The sequence below is a fragment of the Caretta caretta genome, chromosome 6 (genome assembly GCF_965140235.1).
Source record: "Caretta caretta isolate rCarCar2 chromosome 6, rCarCar1.hap1, whole genome shotgun sequence".
Lineage (NCBI taxonomy): Eukaryota > Metazoa > Chordata > Testudines > Cheloniidae > Caretta > Caretta caretta.
In genome coordinates this window covers 11,522,122-11,540,959 of record NC_134211.1, presented here as the reverse complement: position 1 = coordinate 11,540,959, position 18,838 = coordinate 11,522,122, and the positions used below count along the sequence as shown (strand labels likewise).

Here is an 18,838-nt window from a genome sequence, read left to right as displayed (position 1 = left end):
TATGCAGAACCAACCACAGAGAATACTAAGATGTTTATTTCTGGGCAGCGCCCTCATCCAGTTACATTTACCATGAGTATAGCTCAAAGGTGAGAACAGAGGAGCAGGTGAAATCGTGCACTGGAGGGGAGAGAAGCAGAGCACAGCCTGAAGGAGCAGAACGTCCAGGAAGGGATGATCAAGGGGCAGGGGCAGGTTCCTGGGAAGGAGACCGCAGTGGCTGTCACTGGGGAGGGAACCCCGCTCTCTCCAAACATATTGGGCCAGACCTTCAGCTAATATTTACCAGAAAGGACATCAATGGAGTGCTATTGATTTAAACAATCAGTGGTTCAGGCCCATTGAAGGAGGCTGCTCTTTGTTGACTCTGGCCTGTGGTCCCTCTCCCTGTATCTCAGCCTCTGGCTAAGGATGCCAGAGGGGGCTGTCCCACAGAGCCAGTTTTGGTACTTAGCCCCCTCCCCTTGGGCCAGCGCAGAAGTCACACAAAAAGCTTGCCGTAGCAGGCGTGGCAGTAGGCTTTGTCACCATGGTCCCGGAAGGTGCCCTTCTGCAGCTGGCTAAGGCAGAAGGCGCAGATGAAGTGCTCGGGGTGGAACCGGTGCCCCATGGCACTGATGCAGCGCCCGGTGATGGGCTTCCCACAGCCGTGACACACCGAGCCCTGGCGCTGGTGGAAGTGAAGCTCGCAGTAGGGGCGGCCGTCTAGCTCAAAGAAGGAGCCGGTGGTGAAGCTGCTGAAACAGTCCTAAGGGAGGGGGAAGGAGCATTGAGACCTCATCCCTAACTAAGCACCTTGCCAACCTGCATATGGTGTTCTGCCCCTCACCCATCTGGCCCCCATATGGGCCCTGCTCCCTTGCCCATCCAGCCACCATATGGGACCCAGTCCCCTCACCTATCTAGCCCCTGGCCCCTCTACCCTGGTGCTTCACCCAGCCATCCCCGATAAGGGAGCTGGAATCACACTCAGCTGCTAGAGAGGTTCTTAGTGATCTATAGGAAAGAACCTCCTGACCCTCACCTGGCCATGCCCTGCATCACCTTCCTGAAGATTAAAGCCCAGGTGTCCCTCCAGCCCCCTGCATGGGACTCCGCACACTCACCCCACACACAAAGCACTCGGGGTGCCAGACGCCCTGGAGCGCGGACAGGTAGTTATCCATCACAGGCCGCTCACAGGCTCTGCATTTAGGAGAGAACATGGCCAGGAAGTCCTTCTGGCAGTACGGCTTCCCATTCTTCTCATGGAAACCTGCAGAGGCAAGCAGGAAGAAGACATCCATGAAGTGCACCTGAATCCCAATGGGAGGACACAGACAGGGACCCTTCCTGCCAAGCTCCAAACCTACCCCAGGGAGCCGGAGAACATACCTGAGTTACACTGCCCACTCTGATTCATGCTGGGCCTGGACAACAAACACTGTGCACGGATATTCCTCTTTAAGATGCAAATTTCTCACAGCCACACTCCTGCTTTCCTTCTCATTTGCTCCCCCTGTGGCCAAACTTGGGAATTACAGGGAGAAATGCTCACTAGTCCCCAGGGCCCAGATTTTCAAAGGCATTTAGACATTGTTGTCTTCAGTGTTGTGATGACTAACTGATTTAGGAGCCTAAATGCCTTTTGAAAATGATATTTTAGTTCCTAAATCAGTTAGGCATTGCACACTATGGGGCTAATATGAGGGGGAAAGGAGTCCAGGAAAGCTGGCTGTATTTTAAAGAAGCCTTATTGAGGGTGCAGGAACAAACCATCCTGATGTGCAGAAAGAATAGCAAATATGGCAGGCAACGAGCCTGGCTTAACAGTGAAATCTTTGGTGAGCTTAAACACAAAAAGGAAGCACACAAGAAGTGGAAACTTGGGCAGATGACTATGGAGGAGTATAAAAATATTGCTTGAGCATACAGGGGTGAAATCAGGAAGGCCAAACACAACTGGAGTTGCAGCTAGCAAGGGATGTGAAGCGTAACAAGAAGGGTTTCTACAGGTATGTTAGCAACAAGAAAAAGGTCAGGGAAAGTGTGGTACCCTTAATGAATGGGGGAGGCAACCTAGTGACAGATGATGTGGAAAAAGCTGAAGTACTCAATGTTTTTTTTGCCTCTGTTTTCACAGACAAGGTCAGCTCCCACACTGCTGTCCTGGGCAACACACTGTGGGGAGGAGGTGAGCAGCCCTCAGTGGTGAAAGAACAGGTTAAGGACTATTTAGAAAATCTGGACATGCACAAGTCCATGGATCCAGATATAATGCATCCACGGGTGCCGAGGGAATTGGCCGATATGATTGCAGAGCCATTGGCCATTATATTTGAAAACTTGTGGTGATCGGGTGAGGTGCCGAATGATTGGAAAAAGGCAAATATAGTGCCCATCTTTAAAAAAGGGAAGAAGGAGAATCCAGGGAACTACAGACTGGTCAGCCTCACCTCAGTCCCTAGAAAAATCATGGAGCAGATCCTCAAGGAATCCATTTTGAAGCACTTAGAGGAGAGAAAGGTGATCAGGAACAGTCAACATGGATTCACCAAGGGCAAGTCATGCCTGATCAACCTGATTCCCTTCTATGATGAGATAACTGGCTCTGTGGATATGGGGAAAACAGTGGACATGATATATCTTGACTTTAGCAAAGCTTTTGTTACGGTCTCCCACAGTATTCTTGTCAGCAAGTTAAAGTATGGATTGGATGAATGGACTATAAGGTGGATAGATTGTCGGGCTCAACAGGTAGTCATCAACGGCTCAATGTCTAGTTGGCAGCCGGTATCAAGCGGAGTGCCCCAGGGGTCAGTCGTGGGGCCAGTTTTGTTCAACATCTTTATTAATGATCTGGATGATGAGATGGATTGCACCCCCAGCAAGCTCACAGATGACACTAAGCTGGAGGTATAGGTAGATATGCTGGAGGGTAGGGATAGGATCCAGAGTGACCTAGACAAATTGGACGATTGGGCCAAAAGAAATCTGTTGAGGTTCAACAAGGACAAGTGCAGAGGACTGCACTTAGGACGGAAGAATCCCATGCACCGCTACAGGCTGGGGACCGACTGGCTAAGCAGCAGTTCTGCAGAAAAGGACCTGGGGATTACAGTGGACAAGAAGCTGGATATGAGTCAGCAGTGTGCCCTTGTTGCCAAGAAGGCAAACGGCATATTGGGCTGCATTAGTAGGAACATTGCAGCAGATCGAGGGAAGTGATTATTCCCCTCTATTCGGCACTGGTGAGGTCACATCTGGAGTAGTGTGTCCAGTTTTGGGCCCCCACTACAGAAGGGATGGGGACAAATTGGAGAGAGTCCAGTGGAGGGCAACCAAAATGATTAGGGGGCTGGGGCACATGACTTATGAGGAGAGGCTGAGGGAACTGGGGTTATTTAGTCTGCAGAAGAGAAGAGTGAGGGGGATTTGATAGCAGCCTTCAACTATCTGAAGGGGGGTTCCAAAGAGGATGGAGCTCAGCTGTTCTCAGTGGCGGCAGATGCCAGAACAAGGAGCAATGGTCTCAAGTTGCAGTGGGGGAGGTTTAGGTTGAATATTAGGAAACCTATTTCACTAGGAGGGTGGCGAAGCAGTGGAATGGGTTCCCTAGGGAGGTGGTGGAATCTCCATCCTTCGAGGTTTTTAAGGCCCGCCTTAACAAAGCCTTGGCTGGGATGATTTAGTTGGTGTTGGTCCTTCTTTGAGCAGGGGGCAGGGCTGGCCTTACCATGAGGCGAACTGAGGCGGCTGCCTCAGGTGCCAGACTGTGGCAGGGAGGGGAGGGTGCCACTAGGACCCCGAGTGTAGAAAATTGTGTCTGCTGCTGGTGCATGTGTATTCTCTCTGCTCTAGATGCACAGAGATGGTGGAGTGCTGTGCTGGAGGAAGGAGGGCACTAGAGGCATAACAGGCAGGCAAGAGAGAAGGTGAGAGGGAACAACAGAAAGCAGCAGGAGCTGCAGAGAGAGAGAGAGGAGAAGGAGCCTCTTATGTATCTCTTTAGCACCCCCAGGAACCTGGACTGATTAACACCACCTTCTCAGGGAGTTTCCTGTTTCCTGCTGCTTCCCTGAACCCACTTGAGGAGAACAGGCAGTCAACTGAAGTAGCAGGAGCCAGTTAGGCCCTTACGACTTTCCTCACTTTCCTCACTCAGGCCCTGCTACCAGCCTGCTTATTTGTCCCCTTCAATTGAGTGTTGAGAGCCACTATAGTTGGCACAGAATAGCAGTCAAGAATGAAAGAAGAAAACGCCCCTCTGGGGCAGCATTCAGAAAAATAAAGCAAGCAAAGGAAGCTTTTCTATCTAAGCAGGAAGGAGCTCTCCTGAGATACATAGACACAAACGTTCACGGTGAGCCTTCCGGCCCCAGTGAGGATGTGAGTGGTGAGGAGATGCCTGATCTTCCAGTTAGTCAGAGTGCAGGTGACCTGGCAGCTACTGCAGCATCCATATCTCCATCTCAAATGGATGTAACCATTCACATTCCTGAAGAAAAGTGTAGATCAGAGAAGAGTGTGGAGGAGGTGCAAGAAACAGCTGCTGCTGAGTTTAGTTTCTTAAGTTTAGATGATCCAGGACAGTGGACCCACTTGAGCAGTAGCCTGAGGGACTTCCTTGTACTGCATGGGCCACAGCAAGTGAAAAACTTCATGTTCCCCAAAGACAATGAAAATAGAAGTTTCCATCCAACACATTACTGGCGTGAAATCCCCAATGGTGACAAAGTGGAGGGGCCATGGCTTATGTACTCAAAACCCCAGAATGCTGCATGCTGTTTTTGTTGCAAACTCTTCCAGTCTAATGTTCCAGCCACATTGGGTTCTATAGGAACAAAGGACTGGAAAAATCTGGCTAGAAATCTGGCATGCCATGAGAAGGCAGCAAATCACTAGAGAGCATTCCATAGGTGGAAAGAGCTTGTGATGAGACTAAGGTTAAAGGCCACCATAGATGATCAGCATCAAGAGAAGATTGCATCAGCGTCTCTTTACTGGCAAAATGTTCTGAAAAGGCTCATTGCCATTGTGGGAATGCTTGCTACCAAAAACCTAGCACTGCGTGGCACTTCAGATCAGCTGTAGGTGCCAAACAATGGAAACGTCCTTAAAATTGTGGAGCTGATGGCTGAGTTTGATGCTGTACTCCCGGAGCATCTAAGAAGAGTCACCACCCAAGAAATGTACACACACCACTACCTTGAAAAAACAATTCAAAATGAGATCATACAGTTACTGGCAACAAAAGTCAAACAGAAGATTGTGGCAGATCTGAAGTCAGCAAGATATTACTCTGTTATTCTGGACTGCACACCTTACATCAGCCATACGGAACAATTTACTTTAATGGTGTGTTTTGTAACAACAACAGAACCTAGTGAAAATGTCCCTACAATGGTGACTGTCAGAGAGCATTCTCTAGAATTTATTTACATTGATGATACTACAAGATCTGGTATGACAGGGAATTGCGATAGCTGAGAGGTCCGGGCTATGATAATGGTGCCAATATGAGAGGAAAGAACAGAGGAGTGCAGACACAGATCCGAGAGTTAAACCCTCGAACTTTTTTTGTCCCATGCAGTTCTCATTCATTGAACTTGGTGGTCAGTGGTGCAGCATCAGTTTCTAGTGAGGCTGCTGAATTTTTTACTGTAATTCAAAGCATCTATGTATTTTTCTCTGCATCAACTCATCGATGGCAAATTTTGAAGCAACGTCTGGGAACATCCTCTCTGACACTGAAACCACTGAGTGCCACATGATCTCAGGAAAGTTGAGTGGAGGCGATAAAGCCTATCAAACACCAAATTTGGAAGATAGATGACGCCATAGTTGCCATTATGGAGGCTAATGCTATGACAGGAACTGTTTGTGGGAGAACGGTGGCAGAGGGGAATGGAATCACCAGAAACACACATAATTCCAAATTTGTGTGTGGCTTAGTGTTGTGGCATGACATCATACTGTTTAAAATAAATATTGTAAGCAAGAAACTCCAAGGTGTTGACCTTGATATATCTGGAGCAATGGAACAACTGGACAAAGCAAAGTCATACCTACAGTCCTACCGGTCAGATGAGGGATTTCAAAATGTTCTGAAGAGTGCACAGAAGTTGGCAGAGGAACTTCACACTGAAGCTATTTTCCCACCCATTCAAGAATACAACAGTCACCAAAGAAGACGACATTTTGATTATGAGGCATGGGATAATCCCATAAGAGACCCCAAACAACAATTCCAAGTTGAATTCTTTAACCAGGTGCTAGATTGTGCAATACAGTCAGTTGAAGAACGTTTCATGCAGCTCAAGGAACACAGTAGTATATTTGGGATATTGTATGATATTCCAAAACTCCTCACTATACCTGAAGAAGACCTACACCAGCAATACAGGGCACTAGACAGAGTTGACACATGATGACATGCGTGATATTGATGCAAGTGATTTAGGTGATGACCTGAAAGCCCTTTCAATATACATTTCAGCAGGATCAACTCCAAAGGCTGTTCTGGAATATATGTGCACAAATAAGATGACCACCCTCTTTCTAAATACTTTTGTTGCTCTGCACATACTTCTAACACTTCCTGTAACAGTTGCCAGTGAAGAACTTCTTAAAGTTAATAAAAACACATCTATGCTCCACAATGACACAGGAGAGGCGGGTCGGCCTTGCAACCATCTCAATAGAGCATGAGCTGGCCCAGACTGTGGACCTTCAGGAAGCAGTTCAAATCTTTGCAACCAAGAAGGCACGGAAAGCACCACTTTGATTATTCAAACAGATAAAAATGCCAGTGTTTACTATGCAGACAAGAAAAGTTACATTTGCTGTTCAGGCATTTGAAAGTTAAGTGTTACTTAAAATTTTTGAACAAGGCATTTTAAGTTGTTAGTTCTCCTTTATTGGGGTAGGTAGCAGAGCAGTACCATGAGTGGAGTAGAACAGGAAGAAGGCAGAACTGAGACTTTTCAAAGTTTTGGCCCAAGCGAGGAGGTATGGGGGCATCATTTGAGCTCCCCGCCTCAGGTGCCAAAATGTTGTGGGCCAGCCCTGGCAGGGGGTTGGACTAGATGACCTCCTGAGGCCTCTTCCAACCCTGATCTTCTAGGATTTCATGAACACTGAGCACAGCAATGCCTGAAATACCTTTAAAAATCTGAGCCCATGGGATGTTGCTTTATGACTTTTCCTGTCGTTGCTGAGAACTCTCTCAGAGAATTGCCCTGTCTTGCAGAGGAAGGCTGGGTTTGTGCTTACAGCCTTGCACTGGGCCCTCAAATTTGGATCCAGTGCCCAGCTCTGTCACAGACTCGCTGTGTGACCTTGACATGTCACTTCTCTACGGACCTGAGTTACCCTTCTATAAAATGAAGATAACGAACCTTCCATTCTCCCAACCTTTGTCTTGTCTACTTAGCCAAGAAGCTCTTTAGGGCCAGGACTTTCTCTCACTGTGTCTGTGCAGTGCCCAATGCAATGGGACCCTGGTCTCAGCTGGGGCAGGGCCTGTCTCTCGCTGTGTGTCTGGGCAGTTCCTGGCATGATAGGGCCCTGATCTCAGCTGGGGCAGGGCCTGTCTCTCGCTGTGTCTGGGCAGTGCCTGGCACGATGGGGCCCTGATCTCAGCTGGAATCTCTAGGTGTTACCATAATAATAAATAATAGTAAAGGCAGAAGGTGGATTCCTAGAACAAACCAGACATCCCTAAAAGCAGGAATTCAAATTCAACCCAGCAGTCAAGGAGCTGAGTTAGACAATCTCGTGACAACGGAGTGTGCTACAAGAGACGGGTGCAGGCAGAACTGGCTGCCACCTGTAGGGACTGACCCCATAAGACAAGATCACTGTGCCAGGAATAGTATTGGGATCATGGAAGAGGTCCGAGTTAGCATCATGGCCCCACTGTACTGGGCATCATACAATACTGTGCACAGTCCCTGCTCCGGTGAATAAGCAGCCTATCGCTAGCCAAACTCCTCAAACTTAGCACTAACAAGAAGTCACTGATGTGGGGAGAGAGGCCCCCAGAGAACAAAGACAGGATGCAGGAGGGGACAAAGAAAGAACAGGCCCCAAGAGGGGCTGGGGCCTGAACTCATCAGTTAAACTTTCCACAACACTGCTATAATTAGCAGCGTGGGAATGAGCGAGTGGGAATGAGCGAGGCCCTCAGCACCGGCTCTCTCTCAGGTGTCAATTACTGAGCAGGGCTGGCGAGAACACAGCGAACAATCCCCTGGCAGGAACGGAGTGTTTTTGCTCTGGCTGCCTGGGGAAATTAATGAGCACCTACCATGGGCGGCCCAGCAAGCAAGCAATTAACACACACGCACACTGCACAGGGACAGGATGGGGCCTTAAAGGGGAACTGATGGCAAAATGCATAGATGGACAATTGCTGCTACTGTGGGGATTTTGTGCCACTGTCTGGGCTGTGAGCAAGTGGTCACCGGGGTTGTTACAGGTGCCGCTGTGCCACCATGACACAGTTAAACACTGTCTGTGTGACAACTATAGGAAATAGTAACCAGCACTCCACACTGGTGCTAACGGCCGGAGCTCTGGCCCCAAAGTCTGTATCCCTTAGGGCCTCAGAGGGAGGGAATCTATTCATATGACTGAGCACTTTAGCAGTGAGTGCCCAGCGAAATGACTGCTCCCTTCCAGAATTGTCCCTGATCTGTGCACCTGACAGAATCACAACTCACGACTGGAGGCCCAGGGTTGGAATAGCAGGAGGGTGGGGAACCCAAGTAAGGAATATGGGGAACTGGCAGAGGTGTAGGGGGAAGCCCAGAGCTAAGATAGTAGGCAGCTGCTGTCAGGATTCAGGGGCATGGGCAGAGCGGAGGCGGGGGTGAGAGGGAGTTGAGGGAGGGGATAACAGGGGCCTGCAGGTTGGAATTGAGGGGGGGAGCTTTTGGGGAGAGGCCAGGGCTGGAACAGCAGCGGGACTGTGGGTCAAGACAGAGGCCTAGATCCCCGTGGAATCCCGACTTTCTACGTATGGCAGGAGAAGAGCAGGGGACGCACCATCATTGCTGAACACCTTCCCACAGTGAGCACAGAAGAAGTGCTCCGGGTGCCAAGTCTTGTCCATGGCCGTCAGAACTTTCTGCAAAGAGAACGAAGTGACTGGGGTGTGCACTATCGGCAGAGAGCTACGAGAGGAGAGGGGCAAGAAAAAGCAGCCTCCTGGTTAATCCAACCAGGAACCTTCGCTGGCAGGAGTTAGAACCAGGAGGGCAGAGTCAGCTCTATTTACCTCCAGGATGGGCCCGGCACAGTAGGCACAGCGGGGGGAGAAGAGCTGGTGATAATCCTCCTGGCAGTACGCCAGGCCGCCTCGCTCGTAGAAAGCACTGGAGCCCATCTCCTGTCCGCATTGGGTGCAGGTGAAGTGCTCGGGATGCCACGTCTTTCCCAGAGCAGTGATCATCTAGAGACAGGACAAAACCCAGGAAGTCTTTGCCCAGAGAATCTCCGCCACTGAGCCCATTGGTACATGGGGGACCCAGCAGTTTGGGGAAGCCATGATAGGAATAGGGATCCTCGCATGGTCCTAGAGATGGTGGCTGAGACAGCAGGAGACTCAGCTGTTATAGGACTTTTTGGGGAGAAAGAGATCCCCTCACCTAAAGGAGGGACTGGGGGAAACATACTGTCTGACCAAGCAGATCTTATAGCTCTGAGCAATCAAGAGTGGAAGGAGCCAACCCTGGTGAGACAGAGGGACACGCATATAGACTGACAGACAGCTGCAGGGTCCATGCCATCCCCTCTCACCTTTCCAGCGATGGGTTTGCGGCAGGAAGCACAGTTGCCCTTAGGCACGGCCGTGATGCCGAGGTCCTGCAGCTCTTGCGTCAGGTCCCCCAGCATGCTCTCAAGAGTGCTGCCGGGACTTGGCCCCACTGCTGATGGCCCCCTGGCACGTTCCGGTTCTACAGCAGAACCCACCGCTGAGATCTGCCAGAAAGGAGGAGACCACGCCGTGAGAATGTTTGGCTTCATGTTCCCGCCAGGGGCTTGGCCCTACAGCTTCCCCCTTTCCCCCTCACCTAGGGAGCTGTTTCTACTGCACCAACAGAAGAACGCCAGGCTTTGCCATTGCCAGCTGGAACGTGGGACAGGGGCAGTGCCAGGTTGCCAATGGCACCAATGGTGCCATGGTGCTGGGCCCACACTCAGAAGGGGCCCCAGCGCCCAGACCATGACCCTGCTCCCCCACTCCACCTGCGTGCCATCCCGATGCCCTGTCCCCACTTGGCCTCTTCCCCACCGCAGGCCCCGCCTGCCACCCATTCCTCTCCACCCCCTCCCGCCCTGTGCACGTGGTGGGCGGAGCCTCAGGGGATGAGTCTTGAGTGGGGGTGTGGTCTCAGGGCAGAGCGAGGGGCAGAATGGGAGGGTGGGCCATGGCCCAGCAGTGCTGGGCTCACAAGTTTAATTCAGCCGTGGGCAGGGGCCATTCCCAAGGAAGAGCCCAAGGCCTGCATCTCAACTGAAGCTTTGCAAAGTGGTGCCCCTGGTTCTTCTGGAGGAGGGGGTTGCATGGCCAGGACTCACCTTGGACTGCATCTGGCCCAAATGGGATAAAAGCTCATCCAGCTGCTGAGCAGCCGTCGGGGGGGGAGGGGAAAGAAGCGACAGCTGCGGAGTTGGAACCTCACTGCGGGTAGAAGAGAGACGTCCGTGTCAAAGAGAGTAGGTCACTGCTTCAACCCCACCATGAGCCCCCTTTACTCAGCTCCCAGCAGCCAGACCCACCCTGCCACCACCAGACCACAGGAACACCAAAGCGTTCACTGGAAGCATGGTGCTCACCCCAGTGAGCATGGAAGTAGAGCAGGGTGTGAGGGACACCCCTAGAGAAGGGAAACAAACGCATCTCCCCATCATCAGTTATCGTCTGATCCCCAGAGCAGATGCTGGGTGTTCCTGTTCAGGAACAGAATTAAGATAAACTGAATTAAGGGCACTTTAATTCTGAATGAGACGATCCACACAGGGGTTTAATGAGGTTTAACTAACCCACTTTAAAAGGTCATTTAGATGAGCTTTCCTAAGTGTCCCCACGTAGACAGGCACTAAATACAGTCAGGGACTTGTGAGTGGAGGGCAGGGCAGGTGGGGATGTGTCTGGGGAGGGAGCTGTGGAGTTTAGGGAAGGTTTCCCCCAATAGCCAGTCAGTGAGCAACGGCCCACTGAACTAGTGGCAGGGAGGCAGGGGTGGAGCCAGATCTGGGTGTTTGGAGGGGGCGGAGTATAACCAGCAACTACTGGAGGACGAAGGAGAGGAAAGGATTAGTAACTGGAGAGAGGGTCAGTGGAGAGGTTCGGGGGTATTCTACCCAGGTACCACCCCCTTAGCCAAGCCATTCCTACACACCCAGGTACCTTCCCCTTAGCCAAGCCACACCCACACACCCAGGTACCATCCCCTTAGCCAAGCCACACCCACACACCCAGGTACCATCCCCTTAGCCAAGCCACACCCACATACCCAGGTACCACCCCCTTAGCCAAGACACTCCCACACACCCAGCTGCCCTTCCTTTAGCCAAACCATGCCCACACACCCAGGTACCAATCCCTTATCCAAGCGACTCCCACACATCCAGATACCATCCCCTTACCAATCCAGAGACCATCCCTTTGCCCAACCAGGCCTACAGACTCCCCAGCCACCACCCCCTTAACCAAACCCCTCTCACACCCTAAGTACCACCCACAGACTTCCAGTAACTGGATATTTCTTGTACAACGATCAGCAATGACGTAAAGAACAATATGACATTTAAATCATTATTAAGCTCCCGATTCAACTGTTTTAATCAAAGATTGTAAGGCCTTCAAGCTAGAGGCCTTTTTGCCATGTGTACAGCAGTTAGCGCAATGAGGCGATCCTGATTGAAACCTCTGCTACCCCAATACAAATATATAATTAACCCACTAGTACAGCCCCCTCCTAGCCCACCCTGTGCCACACTTCACACCAGGGAGCCGAGGACACTTGGGCACACAGGGGAGCCGAGGAGACTTGGGCACACAGGCACCAACTGGTAGCTTGGTGCAGTTTTGCTGCTCTGTGGTCACTACTACCAGTCCACTGGTTGTAAGCAGAGGTTGTGGATTCTCTCCACCTCCTGTGGGGGGTGTTGATTTTCATACTGGCAGATCCACAGGTAACTCCTCTGCACCACCGTGTCACCAACCCCCTTCTCCACGCTGGCAGTTCTGCCATGTTTAGGCCTTTCTATGCCCTGGGATGGGGCATTATTCATTATTTATTATTACCCCCTGCCTGCCTGCAGCCTCAGCCCTGAATTGGGTCCTGTTCAGACTGAGATGGGCGCAACCAGAAGGGTTGGAAACTTCTTTTTGACCCACGGTTAGACCCTGCAGAAACTGACGAGGCCACCAGAGAAAGGCTGGTATGGGCAGTACCACCTCAAACCGGCTCTGTCCTGCCGTGGTGGGGGATCAGGGTAGGTTAATTTTTCATTAAGCATCATGGGGGAGCAGGCATTTATAGGAAGCAGTGCTGAGGAGATACAGATGGGTGTACTGGAAGGATCAATAAAACAGCTTTCCCTCCCCGGTACAGCATTTACCTGTAGACATTTTTGTCATCTGATTCCTGGAGCCAAGTACTTAATGCAGGCTGTACCTGGAAACAGAAAGAACAAGGGATATACAAAGAAAGCAGCCCATTTCCTTATACCCAGTCCAGTTATACTGTATTTCCAGATCCTGCCTTACTGTGAATATGGCTAATTAAGGAGAATTAGTGGTTAATTGATCATCTGGAAATCGCTTCTCCACTCTCGGCATTCTCCTAAATTATAGTCAGGAGGGGCTGGATGGGCCTGTAACATCTCTAGGGCACAGATGTAACTGTCTGCATGGGACAACCTTCATGTGCTGAGTTCTGCAGGGTCTCAACCTCCCTGTTGTAGAGGATGGATTTCTGCCGGGTACCTTGTGTGTAGGCAGCCCCAACAGGCACTGAAGGGAATACCTTATGGGTCCCTGAGGTGACTAGTTTCTCGTTCTGGACAGCGTCTGTCTCAGGCACTGCTACGGCTGGTCTCTGCTCACTGGAGCCGTGTGTTAGAAGGGAGTAGTTCCCTTTGGGCTCCTTAGAGCTTTCTTCCAGTTCTGCCAGCAAAGCATCTGAACAAGAAAACCGGTTAGAGACAAACAATATAAACTGCGCCTGCCACACAGGACACACAACACTCCCCCCAGTGCTCTCTCCCCACACCAGCACCGGGGCCCCAACCTGCCACAGAAGGGGTGCCCCTCCCCTGGCCCCAACTCAGTCTGTGGCCTGGAGCAGCTGTGGCCTGAGCAGCCCAGCCCCAGGCACGGCTGGCCTGCTCCGGCCACACCTGGGTCTGGGCCGCTCCGGGGTCAGGCCGTGCTGTGCCACCCCAGCCACGCCTAGGGCCGGGCCGCTCTGGCTGCGACAGATCCAGGGCTGGACTAGGTGGTGTCAGCATCAAACCCAATTTGGGGGCCTAACTCAAGAGTCCACTCCTTGCTCTTCCATTGGAAGGGGGGTTCACTTACCCAAGTCATCCATTGCACTAAGTCCTCTCTCCCCTTTGCTCCAAGGAGGAGAGCCAAGATGTATGGGGTGGCAGGATCACAGGGGAAATGAGCGAGGCAATGAGCGAGAGGCTCCTGCAGACTCTTTCAGTTCCTCTCTTCAGCTGCACTTCCTCTCTTCAGAGGCCGGGGACTTTTTTCGTGAGTCACATGTTTCAACTAAAGCATAATGAACCCAAATCACTGAGAAGGGAAAGCAGGGAGGACTGGCCCAGGTAGAGTCTTACAGATGTACCACAAAGGTGATGTGGCTGCTTTCTTCCATGTGATCAGGGCACTCTGCTGACCCTATATCCAGGAGAGCAATTGTACACAGTGACACTATCTCTGAACCCATTCTGGTGGGAGTTAATGGGTGAAAAACTCCTCATGGCTGTTGAAAGCCAGCAAAGATCCATTATTGATGGGGATTGTTAATTGCTCAAGAAACCACCCTATAATGTTAATATCTTTATCTGTTACTATTTTGTCCCAAGCCTACCCTTTCTGGGGAAGTTCACTGCTTAGGTCATGGGACGGAAGCTCCAGCTTAAAAACATTCAGAAAGCTGGAGGAATCTGCACAAAACTAGTTTTCAGCTGACACATGGTTCAGAGGCAGCATCAGCCTTCTTCATCACCGATTTCCTTCTGGAGATGAACAAGGGTCATGGGGCCATGTAGATTATAAGAGATCTAGCATCAGCCTTTGATACCTTTCAGCATGAGGTGTTGCTGACAAGCCTGTGACATCTAGCAGGGAGGGATGGGGCACTGGATGCTTTCTGGGAGCATCAGGCAGCTTTTCATCCAGCCCTCTCTGGTGAGGCCCCAACAAGGCTCCTTCCTGCTCCAGACTGCCCAAGGATATGGAGGTGTTTAGGGCTGCAGTGGCTTCAGTATGCTCTTCTCTATGTCTCCTTTCCATCAGAACTGGACCGTGCAGTTTCCTTGCTTTCCCAGTGCCTCGTTGAGATAAGGCTCTGCAGCAAAGTTGCCTGAGATGTTGGATACAAACAAGTCAAGAGGCACTCATTTGGGAAAGATGAAAATATTGGTTAGCACAGTGGACTCCAAACTTTTTGGATCGCGCACCCCCAGGGCCAGCTCTAGGGAAGCAAAAAAAAGAAGAGCTGCCACCGGCATGCCGCCGAAGACGGAGCGGGGAGAGCCGAGCTGCCGCCGGCGTGCCGCCGGCGTGCCGCCGAAGACGGAGCAGGGAGAGCCGAGCTGCCGCTGGCGTGCCGCCGGCGTGCCGCCGGCGTGCCGCCGAAGATGGAGCGGGGAGAGCTGAGCTGCTGCTGGTGTGCCGCCGAAGACGGAGCGGGGAGAGCTGAGCTGCCGCCCGCGTGCCGCCAAAGACGGAGCGGGGAAGAGCCAAGCTGCTGCCGCTGGTGTGCTGCCGAAGAATCAGAGGTCCAGGAGCGCTGCTGCCGTCATGCCAGCAGCACTCCTTCAGTGGTGCTCCTCCTGCCACGCACCCCCAGGGATGGTCTTGCGCACCCCTTGGGGTGCGCGTACCCCACTTTGGAGACCACTAGGTTAACAAAGGGGAGCAACTAGAGAAACTGGCAAGGATTGCACTGCTCCATCCATCAGCAGTTACCTCCCCAGAAAGGTCTGCAATTTCAGAGAACTTTTTTTCGGCCACCAATCTGCCCTTGGATTCCCAGGTGTGACACTACACCCCTTATTCTTCATAGAAATATTGTTATAATATTATTTTAGCATATTTAAGATGTATTTTATGCAAGATGACTCTTGTGAGATATCATTGGAAAGGTTATGATTCACTGAATATGATTATCCTATTTGTAGGCATGTATAATTTTTGTATCTAAAGTTAGGAATATTGACTATACATCTGTACTGCAGAAATGTTTGCATCTGGGGAACGCCCACCAGACAGAATGCAACCTGTCTGGCTGGTTAGCTGGGGACAAATCAATGAACCATTAAGGAGAACAATAGGTCTTTGAAGATGCTAATCTCCCACCTTCCTTTGACTCATGGCTGCTTTGACACTGCAGGATTCTGTCTGGTGGGCCTTCCCCAGATGCAAACATTTTTGTAGTACAGATGTATAGTCAATATTCCTAACTTTTAAGACAGGGGAGTGAGATGATTGGGGTTCGTTATTCACTCAATCCCTGCCCAGGAAGACTGCTGAAAACATATAAGAAACAAAGACACAGGGGGATGTGGGAGAAGGACTGAGCCCAGGTGAGAGGGTGTTTGGCCTGTGAAAGAAATACTGGGAGTTTTAAGGTGCAAGCAAAAGCAGCTTGCCTTCAAGATACTCTGCAACCTAAAACAACATTTAGGGTGAGAAATTGTTAGTTATAGCCTAGAACAAGGAGGAGTCCTTGTGCACCTTAGAGACTAACAAATTTATTTGGCCATAAGCTTTTGTGGGCTAAAACCCACTTCATCAGATGCATGGAGTGAAAAATACAATAAGCAGTATATATATACAGCACATGAAAAGATGGGAGTTACCTTACCAGGTAGGGGGTCAGAGCTAACAAGGCCAATTCAGTCAAGGTGGAAGTGGCCTATTCTCAAGTTGGCCAGAAGGGGTGAATATCAACAGAGGGAAAATTACTTAAATTTGTTAGTCTCTAAGGTGCCACAGGGATTCTTCATTGTTTTTGCTGATACAGACTAACACGGCAACCCCTCTGAAACTTAGTTATAACTAGTTTCTTTAGTATTAAGTTTAGCTTGCATATTTTTTCATTTGCTGGTTAATCTGCTTTGATTTGTTTGCTATCCCTTATATTCACTTAAAATCTATCTTTTGTAGTTAATAAACTTGTTTTTGTTTTCTCTAAAACCAGTTTGTGGACTTCATAACTGGGGGCAAAAAGCTGTGCATATCTTCCTCCACATTGAGGGAGGGAGCAAATTTCATGAGCTTACGTTGTACAGTTCTCTGTGCAGCACAAGACGATACCATTTTGGGTTTACACTCCAGAGGGAGTGTGCACTTGAGTGCTGGGCAAGTCCCTAGCTGACCTTTCCATGCAGAGCTGATTTTAGCATCTGTGTCTTTCTGCAGCTGGGTGTGTCCTTACCTGTGTGTGTGCTGGAGGAGGCTTGAGGGCCTGGCTCAGCAGGACAGTGTAAGGGTGCTCAGACTGGTGGAGCAGGAGGGCTCAGTGGTACCCAGTACATCAGGTGGCACCCTGGAGGCTGGAGGGTATCTGTCACACGAGGTACCAGTGAATCCACCTTCATGTAGTTAAAAGATGCAACCTTTTCTTAATAATGCAAATTTCTCTACTAACGTGCAAGGCCTTTGTCACTTCCAGGTTAGATTACTGTATCATGCTCTGCTTAGGACTGCTCTTCAAAGCCATGCAGAAATTGTAGCAGAAGCAGCCTGCTTTCTCAATGGAGTAGGGTCTCCATGAGTCAGGAGTGTACCCTTGTTGCCAAGAAGGCCAACGGCATATTGGGCTGTATTAGTAGGAGCATTGCCAGCTGATCAAGGGAAGTGATTATTCTCCTCTATTTGGCACTGGTGAGGCCACACCTGGAGTATTGTGTCCATTTTTGGTCCCCCCCACTACAGAAAGGATGTGGACAAATTGGAGAGAGTCCAGCGGAGGGCAACAAAAATGATTAGGGGGCTGGGGTGTTAGAGGGCTTATTCCTTCACCCTCCCACTTCCCTAGTCCTTCTCATGTGAACAGAGAGCAACAATACCCAAAGTCCGAAGGTGCAAACAATTCAGTGTTTATTGGGGTGAACTTCCAGCAAGTTTAAATCCAAGTTCCTTTTTCCTTATTTTCAAATCCCAACTTACTTCCTGTTTCAGAGTAACAGCCATGTTAGTCTGTATTCGCAAAAAGAAAAGGAGTACTTGTGGCACCTTAGAGACTAACCAATTTATTTGAGCAGGAGCTTTCGTGAGCTACAGCTCACTTCATCGGATGCTTCATCGAAAGCTCATGCTCAAATAAATTGGTTAGTCTCTAAGGTGCCACAAGTACTCCTTAACTTACTTCCTGTTTGCCCCCAATTTATATAGTAATATTCTCAGCTATACCTTAACCAATCATTTTACTGAAATTTACCTAACCAATCCTAACATATTGTAACATGATTAGCTAACCAGTTATATCCCACCACCTTAATTAGTTTACACCCAGCAAAATTAATTATACAGCAGACAAAAACAATCACAGAACCAGGCAGAGACCATGCAAATAAACAATAGCAAAGTAGGAACTATAATGACAAAACAATGCAGAAGTGAGGATTTCACAACTACATCTATAAAGACATAAGGGTTTCCCAACTATGTCTATTGATAACTGAGTTTTTACCAAACAGAAAACTATCAGACTAAATTTCCTTTTACATCTTCTAGGCTCTTCCCTTTATCTGGAGATGATAGATCGGATCACCTTGCTAACAGCCCCAGATTGCCTTATTTCAATATGACTGGTTTGAAATGTGTGAGGATGTGACCAGTCGCTTCCCAGCTTATGGCTGCTCCCACTGCTTAGCCAGAGGCCTTAGCTTAAGAACAGGGCCTCAGACTGGCACAGTGAGAGAAGGCCCTTACACAGGCAGACAGTGATTTTGATTCTTTCTTTTATACCTCTATAACTAGCTAAATGATAAACATATACCTAAATTCTTAGAGTATAGGCCTTTGCAGACAGGCCTGAATATCTATATCCTAACACTCCACCCCACCCCCTTTTTTTCTTTTTCCTTTTTGGATCCTCCTGCCCAGGTATCCCTGGAAAAGCATAAGGCATATGGTGACACACTTCCTGATAGGGCCAGGCATCAAGGTGGAGGCGTCGATGCTCCATCTGTCCCACTGCCCTTTGTGTAGTACCGTGCCCTGCACCTTCTCTTGTATGGGCACACCACACCTATTCCAATTAGTGTTCCAGACTTCCCATTATAGTGTGCCTGAGAAGGTTGGGTCCGGGTTGTATAGTACACTGTGGGGGAGGGCTTACTACATTACTTATAGGTTATAATTAGTGACTGTTCTCTAGGGGGTTTTGCCCCCCTTGATGGTTTCCATATGCAACGTAACACAAATACAGTGAACAATACACCAGCTGCTATGATAATCCACAGCAACACTGAGAGTCCTGACCACTGCAGTACGGTCCAGCATCCTGGCCACCACCAAAAACACTGCTTTTCCTTCTTTGATAGGGTAAAAATTTTGTCAGTGCCATCCTGTAGTGTTTTGTAAGTGTGTCCAACTGTT

At 49.8% G+C, this 18,838-nt stretch overlaps 1 protein-coding gene across 1 annotated transcript; it reads right to left on the bottom strand.

Moving 5' to 3' along the window:
• Positions 1-18: 18 nt before the first annotated feature.
• Positions 19-13,720, bottom strand: LPXN (leupaxin). Its single transcript, XM_048855080.2, has 9 exons — positions 13,577-13,720; positions 13,023-13,177; positions 12,616-12,671; positions 10,567-10,669; positions 9,784-9,966; positions 9,263-9,436; positions 9,031-9,112; positions 1,107-1,255; positions 19-748 (listed from the first exon to the last, which is right to left on the bottom strand). The coding sequence occupies exons 1-9, from the start codon at positions 13,587-13,589 to the stop codon at positions 482-484; spliced, it is 1,182 nt and encodes a 393-aa protein (XP_048711037.1). The 5' UTR covers positions 13,590-13,720; the 3' UTR covers positions 19-481.
• Between the last annotated feature and the right edge of the window lie 5,118 nt (positions 13,721-18,838).